General features: G+C 43.9%; 1 protein-coding gene across 7 annotated transcripts; it reads left to right on the plus strand.

Annotated features, from left to right (window-relative positions):
• Positions 1-6,125: 6,125 nt before the first annotated feature.
• Positions 6,126-10,269, plus strand: LOC119295502 (lysine-rich arabinogalactan protein 19-like). 7 transcript variants are annotated; one of them, XR_005144043.1, is made up of 5 exons: positions 6,126-6,503; positions 7,005-8,658; positions 9,457-9,544; positions 9,630-9,676; positions 9,781-10,269. XR_005144043.1 is itself a non-coding variant. In XM_037573935.1 (3 exons), the coding sequence occupies exons 1-3, from the start codon at positions 6,239-6,241 to the stop codon at positions 9,667-9,669; spliced, it is 459 nt and encodes a 152-aa protein (XP_037429832.1). In that variant the 5' UTR covers positions 6,126-6,238; the 3' UTR covers positions 9,670-10,269. The 7 variants fall into 7 exon arrangements, 2 of the variants coding, with proteins under 2 accessions (XP_037429832.1, XP_037429833.1); XR_005144041.1 differs by having other exon boundaries at positions 9,457-9,676; XR_005144042.1 differs by having other exon boundaries at positions 9,630-10,269.
• The last annotated feature ends 283 nt before the right edge of the window (positions 10,270-10,552 follow it).

Genomic DNA, 10,552 nt, shown 5'->3' on the forward strand with positions numbered 1-10,552 from the left:
CAAACGCTTTGATCATCTCATCAAAGCGAATGTTCCAACTCCGAGATGCTTGCACCAGTCCATAAATGGATCGCTGGAGCTTGCATACTTTGTTAGCGTTCCGAGGATCGACAAAACCTTCCGGCTGCATCATATACAACTCTTCCTTAAGATGTCCGTTAAGGAATGCCGTTTTGACGTCCATCTGCCATATCTCATAATCATAGTATGCGGCAATTGCTAACATGATTCGGACGGACTTCAGCTTTGCTACGGGAGAGAAAGTCTCGTCGTAGTCAATCCCTTGAACTTGTCGATAACCCTTAGCGACAAGTCGAGCCTTATAGATGGTAACATTTCCATCCGCGTCCGTCTTCTTCTTAAAAATCCATTTGTTTTCTATCGCTTGCCGATCATCGGGCAAGTCTGTCAAAGTCCATACTTTGTTTTCATACATGGATTCTATCTCGGATTTCATGGCTTCAAGCCATTTGTTGGAATCCGGGCCCGCCATCGCTTCTTCATAGTTCGAAGGTTCATTGTTGTCTAACAACATGATTTCCAGGACAGGGTTGTCGTACCACTCTGGTGCGGAACGTGTCCTTGTGGACCTACGAAGTTCAGCAGTAACTTGATCCGAAGTACCTTGATCATCATCATTGTTTTCCTCTTCAGTTGGTGTGGGCATCACAGGAACGGTTTCCTGTGCTGCGCCACTTTCCCGCTCAAGAGGTAGTACTTCATCGAGTTCTACCTTCCTCCCACTTACTTCTTTCGAGAGAAACTCTTTTTCCAGAAAGCATCCGTTCTTGGCAACAAAGATCTTGCCTTCGGATCTTAAGTAGAAGGTATACCCGACAGTTTCCTTAGGGTATCCTATGAATACGCATTTTTCCGACTTGGGTTCGAGCTTTTCAGGTTGAAGTTTCTTGACATAAGCATCGCATCCCCAAACTTTTAGAAACGACAGCTTAGGTTTCTTTCCAAACCATAATTCATACGGTGTCGTCTCAAGGATTTAGACGGTGCCCTATTTAAAGTGAATGTAGTTGTCTCTAGAGCGTATCCCCAAAATGATAGCGGTAAATCAGTTAGAGACATCATAGACCGCACCATATCCAATAGGGTGCGATTACGACGTTCGGACACACCGTTTCGTTGAGGTGTTCCAGGCGGCGTGAGTTGTGAAACGATTCCGCATTTCCTTAAGTGTGTACCTAATTCGTGACTTAAGTATTCTCCTCCACGATCTGATCGTAAGAATTTTATCTTTCGGTCACGTTGATTCTCTACCTCATTCTGAAATTCCTTGAACTTTTCAAAGGTCTCAGACTTGTGTTTCATTAAGTAGCCATACCCATATCTACTCAAGTCATCAGTGAGAGTGAGAACATAACGATATCCTCCGCGAGCCTCAACGCTCATTGGACCGCACACATCGGTATGTATGATTTCCAACAAGTTGGTTGCTCGCTCCATTGTTCCGGAGAACGGAGTCTTGGTCATTTTGCCCAAGAGGCATGGTTCGCACGTGTCAAACGATTCATAATCAAGAGACTCTAAAAGTCCATCGGCATGGAGCTTCTTCATGCGCTTGACACCAATGTGACCAAGGCGGCAGTGCCACAAGTATGTGGGACTATCGTTATCAACTTTAAATCTTTTGGCATCTACACTATGAACATGTGTAATATTACGCTCGAGATTCATTAAGAATAAACCATTGACCATCGGAGCATGACCATAAAATATATCTCGCATATAAATCGAACAACCATTATTCTCAGACTTAAATGAGTAGCCATCTCGTATTAAACGAGATTCAGATACAATGTTCATGCTCAAACTTGGCACTAAATAACAATTATTAAGGTTCAAAACTAATCCCGTAGGTAAATGTAGAGGCAGCGTGCCGACGGCGATCATATCGACTCTGGAACCATTCCCGACGCGCATCGTCACCTCGTCCTTCGCCAGTCTCCGTTTATTCCGCAGCTCCTGCTGTGAGTTACAAATATGAGCAACGGCACCGGTATCAAATACCCAGGAGTTACTTCGAGTACTGGTAAGGTACACATCAATCACATGTATATCAAATATACCTTTGGTGTTGCCGGCCTTCTTATCCGCTAAGTATTTGGGGCAGTTCCGCTTCCAGTGACCCTTCCCCTTGCAATAAAAGCACTCAGTCTCAGGCTTGGGTCCATTCTTTGACTTCTTCCCGGTAACTGGCTTACCAGGCGCGGCAACATCTTTGCCGTCCTTCTTGAAGTTCTTCTTACCCTTGCCCTTCTTGAACTTAGTGGTCTTATTGACCATCAACACTTGATGTTCTTTCTTGATTTCAGCCTCTGCTGACTTCAGCATCGAGAACACTTCAGGAATGGTCTTTTCCATCCCCTGCATGTTGTAGTTCATCACAAAGCTCTTGTATCTTGGTGGGAGCGACTGGAGGATTCTGTCAATGACCGCCTCATCTGGGAGGTTAATGTTCAGCTGGGTCATACGGTTGTGCAACCCAGACATCTTCAGGATGTGCTCACTGACAGAACTGTTTTCCTCCATCTTACAACTGTAGAACTTGTCGGAGACATCATATCTCTCGACCCGGGCATGAGCTTGAAAAACTAGTTTCAGCTCTTCGAACATCTCATATGCTCCGTGGTGCTCAAAACGCTTTTGGAGCCCCGGTTCTAAGCTGTAAAGCATGCCGCACTGAACGAGGGAGTAATCATCAGCACGAGACTGCCAAGCATTCATAATGTCTTGGTTCTCTGGGACGGGAGCGTCACCTAGCGGTCCTTCTAGGACATATTGTTTCCTGGCAGCTATGAGGATGATCCTCAGGTTCCGGACCCAGTCCGTATAGTTGCTGCCATCATCTTTCAGCTTGGTTTTCTCTAGGAACGCGTTGAAGTTCATGTTGACATTAGCGTTGGCCATTGATCTACAAGACATATTTGCAAAGGTTTTAGACTAAGTTCATGATAATAAAGTTCTAATCAAATTATGAACTCCCACTTAGATTAGACATCCCTCTAGTCATCTAAGTGTCACACGATCCGAGTCGACTAGCCCGTGTCCGATCATCACGTGAGACGGACTAGTCATCGTCGGTGAACATTCTCATGTTGATCGTATCTTCAATACGATTCGTGTTCGACCTTTCGGTCTCCGTGTTCCGAGGCCATGTCTGCACATGCTAGGCTCGTCAAGTTAACCCTAAGTGTTTTCGCTGTGTAAAACTGTCTTACACCCGTTGTATGTGAACGTAAGAATCCATCACACCCGATCATCACGTGGTGCTTAGAAGCGATGAACTGTAGCAACGGTGCACAGTTAGGGGAGAACACTTCTTGAAATTTTTGTAAAGGATCATCTTATTTACTACCGTCGTCCTAAGTAAACAAGATGCATAAACATAATAAACATCACATGCAATTATATAGTTGTGACATGATATGGCCAATATCATATAGCTCCATTGATCTTCATCTTCGGGGCTCCATGATCATCTTGTCACCGGCTTGACACCATGATCTCCATCATCGTGTCTTCATGAAGTTGTCATGCCAACGACTACTTCTACTTCTATGACTAACGTTTAGCAATAAAGTAAAGTAGTTTACATGACGTTATTCAATGACACGCAGGTCATACAAAAAATAAAGACAACTCCTATGGCTCCTGCCGGTTGTCATACTCATCAACATGCAAGTCGTGAATCCTATTACAAAGAACATGATCTCATACATCACAATTCATCATTCATCACAACTTCTGGCCATATCACATCACATGATCAATCGCTGCAAAAACAAGTTAGACGTCCTCTAATTGTTGTTGCATCTTTTACGTGGCTGCAATTGGGTTCTAGCAAGAACGTTTTCTTACCTACGAATCACCACAACGTGATTTTGTCAACTTCTATTTACCCTTCATAAGGGCCCTGTTCATCGATTCCGCTCCAACTAAAGTGGGAGAGACAGACACCCGCCAGCCACCTTATGCAACTAGTGCATGTCAGTCGGTGGAACCGGTCTCACGTAAGCGTACGTGTAAGGTTGGTCCGGGCCGCTTCATCCCACAATACCGTTGAGCAAGAAAAGACTAGTAGAGGCAAGTAAGATGACAAAATCCACGCCCACAACAAAATTGTGTTCTACTCGTGCAAAGAGAACTACGCATAGACCTAGCTCATGATGCCACTGTTGGGGAACGTTGCAGAAAATTAAAATTTTTCCTACGGTTTCACCAAGATCCATCTATGAGTTCATCTAAGCAACGAGTCAAGGGAGAGAGTTTGCATCTACATACCACTTGTAGATTGCGTGCGGAAGCTTGCAAGGTGATGATGTAGTCGTACTCGACGTGATTCGAATCACCGATGACCAAGTGCTGAACGGACAGCACCTCCGCGTTCAACACACGTACGGGACGGGAGACGTCTCCTCCTTCTTGATCCAGCAAGGGGGAAGGAGAGGTTGAGGAAGACAGCTCCACCGGCAGCACGACGGCGTGGTGATGGTGGAGAGGCAGTACTCCGACAGGGCTTCGCCAAGCACACAACGGAGGAGGAGAGGTGTTGGGGAGGGGAGGGCTGCGCCTTGGAGGGTGGTACGGCTGCCCTCCCCTCACCCCTCTATTTATAGGGGGAAGGGAGAAGGGGGCCGGCCCCCTAGAACCCATCTAGGGGGGGTGCGGCGGCCAAGGGGAGAGGGGGAGAGGGTGGCTTGCCCCCCAAGCCAAGGGGGCGCCCCCTCTAGGGTTCCCCCCTCAACCCTAGGCGCAAGGGCCCAAGGGAGGGGGTGCGGCCAGCCCACCACGGGCTGGCTCCCTGCCCCACGCAGCCCATGTGGCCCCCCGGGAGGGGTGGCCCCTCCCGGTGGACCCCCGGAACCCTTCCGGTGGCCCCGGTACAATACCGGTATGACCCCGAAACTTCTCGATGTCCGTTTGACAACTTCCCATATATAAATCTTTACCTCCGGACCCTTCCGGAGCTCCTCGTGACGTCCGGGATCCCATCCGGGACTCCGAACAACATTCGGTAGTCACATACTAGTCTTCCTAATAACCCTAGCGTCACCGAACCTTAAGTGTGTAGACCCTACGGGTTCGGGAGACATGCAGACATGACCTAGACGCTCTCAGGTCAATAACCAACAGCGGGATCTGGATACCCATGATGGCTCCCACATGCTCCTCGATGTTGTCATCGGATGAACCACGATGTCGAGGATTCGATCAAACCCTGTATGCAATTCCCTTTGTCAATCGGTACGTTACTTGCCCGAGACTCGATCGTCGGTATCCCAATACCTTGTTCAGTCTCGTTACCGGCAAGTCACTTTACTCGTACCGTAATGCATGATCCCGTGTCCAACACCTTGGTCACATTGAGCTCATTATGATGATGCATTACCGAGTGGGCCCAGAGATACCTCTCCGTCATACGGAGTGACAAATCCCAATCTCGATCCGTGTCAACCCAACAGATACTTTCGGAGATACCTGTAATGCACCTTTATAGTCACCTAGTTACGTTGTGACGTTTGATACACCCAAGGCACTCTTACGATATCCGGGAGTTACACGATCTCATGGTCGAAGGAAGAGATACTTAACATTGGCAAAGCTCTAGCAAAACGAACTACACGATCTTTTATGCTATGCTTAGGATTGGGTCTTGTCCATCACATCATTCTCCTAATGATGTGATCCCGTTATCAACGACATCCAATGTCCATAGTCAGGAAACCATGACTATCTGTTGATCACAACGAGCTAGTCAACTAGAGGCTCAGCAGGGACATATTGTGGTCTAAGTATTCACACGTGTATTATGATTTCCGGATAATACAGTTATAGCATGAATAAAAGACATTTATCATGAACATTGAAATATAATAATACTTTTATTATTGCCTCTAGGACATATTTCCAACAATTGCAACTGCAGGTAGAAGTGGCACAACCAGGGCACGTGCACTGCCAGCAATTATACACAGTTCTTGGGTCACATAATCTGCCGGCACAACTAAGGCCAGGCATCTTATCTGCCGGCTCCTGTTTCTGGGCCCACACCAAAATATTGGCCTAGATGCACGCTGGCGCGGGAGGAGGAGCGCGCGAGAGGCCGAAATTTAGATCTCCGAAAGAATAAATCCTCCCAAATTTACCTTCAGACCTTATCTTATCCCCAAGTCTTCCTCGACCACCATGCGCGCCGCCCCCAACCTAGGTCCTCGCCTGAACCATGGCCGCCGCGGAGGCTGACCACCACTCGTCGCCGCCGGTGCTAGCTTCCTCCCCAACCAACACCCCCACGCCCGTCCCGCCAACCACCCTTCCCTGGGCGCCCCCAAGCAGCGTCACCTCCGCACTCAGTTCCGTTCTCCCGCGACCTAGATCTACTGCCGTCCTCCACCAGCCGGCTTCTCTTCCTCGAGCAGTCGCTTCAACCTCCAGGAGCTCCTCTCCTCCGGCAGCAACTTCTCCACGAGCATCCTCTACACGCCAAGGTAAGCAATCCTTTTCTGAACTTGTGTTGTGGACACTGGAACTAGATTGCAGGAGTGACACCCATCACAGCAGCACTCGCAGCATGGTTAGAATGCCAATGGATAAAATTACGCACTTGTAATTACGTTATATAGTTGTTATGGCTGGCACTGCCATTGCTTTTAGTTAGTACTTAAAAATGTGTTGTTTAGATGTTGTCTGTTCTAATCTGTAGACATCTGAATCTTGCACTTGATGTGAAGATATTAAGGAAATTATTTTCTGTAGAGTAGAGATGTAGGAAAGTACTGTAGTTCACTTAGAAGTAGAGATTTTTGAGAAGAAACTGAATCAACTCTAGATTTTTCTCTGTGAAACTTTGAAACATGCTTTGCTACCTGATGGTTATCCAAGGATCCATGTAGCTTATATGATTTGATTTAACATGGTTATAACATTGATTTAGTTCTTCAATTTGTATGTTATATGTCGTGTAATTGGTCCTCCTATCCTTTGAGCAGCATGCCTCCTATTCGTCCTCTGTGCCAAGCAGTGCCATTTCGAGTACATCATCTCCCCTGGATAGCGCCTCATCTATGTCCTTGCCCCTCCCCTAGCACCACTTCCTCTACTTCTCAACTGATGATGAGATTTATTTGCTATTTCTCTCATTCAGCCCTTAGTAATCTTGTAATGGGCACTGATATGGTGTTGAAAATTTCCTGAAATGGCATGATTCAGTTCACTATTCAGTTCACTGATGTGCTCCTTGCTATACTATCTCTTAATGCCTTCCCCTAATCACAGAGCCCGTAATTAGTACATATCAGGAATATGTTGTCTGTACACATAAATTTCTACTCTTGTACTGATTGCATCTTTTTTATTGTATGTTTTCCTGATCTATTTGAAGTGGAATTGAAGTCTTATTCTGCTTTACTGTTAAATCTCATGTATGTACCAGAATACCATATATGGTTTAGTTTCTTAGATACATTAACTTCACTTTTCATGTGGAAACAATTTTGCACATCAAAACTATGATGCAACCCCTTCTGATGTAAGATACTCTTAAGCTTATGATTGCTGTCCGCGCTGTTGTATATTTAAAAACATGATTCATATATGATACTTTTTAATTTGTTATACTACACATAATATCCCAGTTATTGAATTACACCATCAAAAGTATACTTTGTGCTCATTTCTTACTATATTTTACGCTTATGAGAACAGTTTATTTTCATATTTTTTTGGATGTTTTCACCAGGGAGGCACTTCATTGTGTTGTTAAGTGATCAAACTAGCCATTTGTTTTTACTCCCTCCGTCCCAAAATTCTTGTCTTAGATTTGTCTAGATACGGATGTGGTAAGAAACAATATCAATGTTGTAATCTTTGTCTACTTGTGGTACAGATTTTATAGAAACAATTGGAAACTATAATCAGGATCATGTATACTTGCTTTCCAGTTATCATTTGAGCTTTGACCTAAGTCAGCAGAATTCTTTTTTGTAACATGGTTCTCATCTCTGCACACATGTTGTTTTCCTTCTATGTTAAGATTTTTTAAAACAAAATACATGGATTGACATATGATTTGTTAGCCTTGTTGTTTTTTGTAACATGGTTCTCATCTCTGCAATAAGATTGTTGTTTTGTTGCTGATAATTTGGAGGTTTTGGGTGCTTGTTGTTTAGGTTTTGCGTCAAGGACTCAAGGTTTGGTATTAGTGCTTATCTGTGTGGCATAGTTTGTGATGTTTTGAGGGTACCCCGAATCTTAGACATGTGGTTGAGTATTATCAGTCTCTAGTAATGGAAATGGGGAGATATGCTCCTAAATCTTAAAAATGGAAGAACATGGGTCATGATGCTAGCTGAGTATCGTGCTCTTTTCTCCTAGATGTAATTCTTGCAAACTGTTCTCTAATTTTCACTTGGTGTTTTCACTGAAATAATCTTTTTGGGTTGTTTTTCCTGTGATCTGTGTGCATCTTATTTGTCCTCTCTGGCAAGCAGCGTCTACAACGTCATCTCCCCCAGGTAGTGCATCGTCTACGTCCTTGGCTGCAAGTAGTGTCGCCTCGCCTCTACTTCCTCGTCCGAGCAGCACTGCCTACGTCATCTGCCTCGTCGCTCGAGCAACACCACCTCCTCTACTTCTAGACAGACGGTGAGATTTCTTTGCTACCAATGCCATTTAGCCCTTAGTAATCTAGTAAGGGGCTCTCATATAGTGTTGAAATTTTGCAGTTAGTTCTAATTTAGTAACCTAAAATATCTTACATTTATTTACAAAGGGAGTAGTTTTCAATTGTGTGGTTCTTCTCAGCTGTTTATTTGTGTTTTGTATGTCTGATATTTGGACAGAACAAGTGCAGTTTTTTGATATGGATAGTGATATTCCTACTGCTATTTTGGTTTTTACATCCCCAAAAAGGTCACATGAACTTAATTAGTTTATCAGTTAATGTTACTGACTTGAATTGTTGCTGAATGTATTAGGTATTAATTCGTGCTTCTTTTACTAAATAGAAGAGAAAAAATGTTGCAACAAAATGGATCTGATATTCTGATTCCCCAAGTAAACATATTTTTTAAACCTCATTCTTAGTTGTGTGTTAGGACAATATGGTGACCACTTATGGTAATTTTGCATGTGGGTGCATAGTAAATTTTTAATATATGTGCGTACAACTCAAACTGGACATTTGTATCGTACATCTAGTACCCTTTAAGTTCTTTATGCTGTAAATTCTTATGTTATAGTTTGAAATGCAAATATAAAGATTATTGCAATTGTGGTCTGATTCACAACACCTGTACACAGAAACCTGCACCATTTTAGTCCATTTTAGTAAACAACAAAGTTGAAATGGTAATACAGCGGAGAAATGAAATAGCCTACCTGAAGGTTTCCCCATAACCATTTTGATTTGTACAAGTGGTGATTTAATCTTTCATTTGGCAGATATTGTGACTTCACTTAGGAGAGGGGATCTCAGATTCCTTAAGCAAGCCCTTGATAGACATGAAGATCCGTAACTTCACATATTTGTGTGCTGAAAAATTTCAACCCTCCGATGCAACTGATTGCTTCCTACTTATTTGTACGGGGACACTGATTGCTTATTTCTCTTGCAGGGTTATAAAATGTGGTGTCTACCTCGTTGGAGAAACTTGAACTCCAGGTCTACCGGAGATTAGTGAAGAAAATCTGAGTCTAAACTTGAAGGTGTCCTTGTCACAAATTTACAGAATGAACCAATCCTTTTCACTTTGCTTTATTTTGCAGCCATATCATCGAGAGGGAGAAGGAATCATCTAAGGCGCATCAAATCGAGTTAGAGGTCTCTGCATCCATTTTAGAAGTTTTGCCAAAGGTGACCACGACAAACTTTTTATCCTGATACAAGCACATTATTTGAATGAGATGGCGTCTATTGTTGGTGGCTTATCCTGATACACTAGTTGATGGAGGATTGGATAATCTACAAGCCGTTGAAGGTTTGCAAGACCTACAATTAAGTTGGTGGATTGGTAATGTAATGCGCCTTGTTTGTTGAACCTGGAAACATTGACAAATTCTGTTTGTTTTGGCACATAGCCATGTATGCTCGTTTTTAGTGTGTGACACATCTAGAAACATATGTACTTTTCCCTTTGTGGCACTAATTCATTTTGGTTGCGTGGCACATCTAGAAACATATATGTACTTCTCCTTTTGTGCCACAACCTGCTTATACGTTTATCGAATGAAGTTCAAGGGTTTCGATGAGGCCTATATGTTACTTTGAAGTGTATGTATAAATTATGTGGTGTGACCTGATTGGCTAAATATAAATGGATTTACATTAGGGATGGCTACAATAGTTTGCTAGTGAAATCAAAGTGCTGGCATAATGACTGTCGGGTAAAGATGCTATTGCAAGCAGTTGAACTGCCGGCAATTGCAGTTTCATGTGCCCGGACCAATCTGTCGGGAGAAAATGCACTGCCGACACATACATGGGTTGGGGCAGAGAAATTGCCGGGAGAAGTTTATCTGTCGGGAGAAGTAATCCCCG

Source organism: Triticum dicoccoides, chromosome 4B (assembly GCF_002162155.2).
Source record: "Triticum dicoccoides isolate Atlit2015 ecotype Zavitan chromosome 4B, WEW_v2.0, whole genome shotgun sequence".
NCBI classification, from domain to species: Eukaryota; Viridiplantae; Streptophyta; class Magnoliopsida; order Poales; family Poaceae; genus Triticum; species Triticum dicoccoides.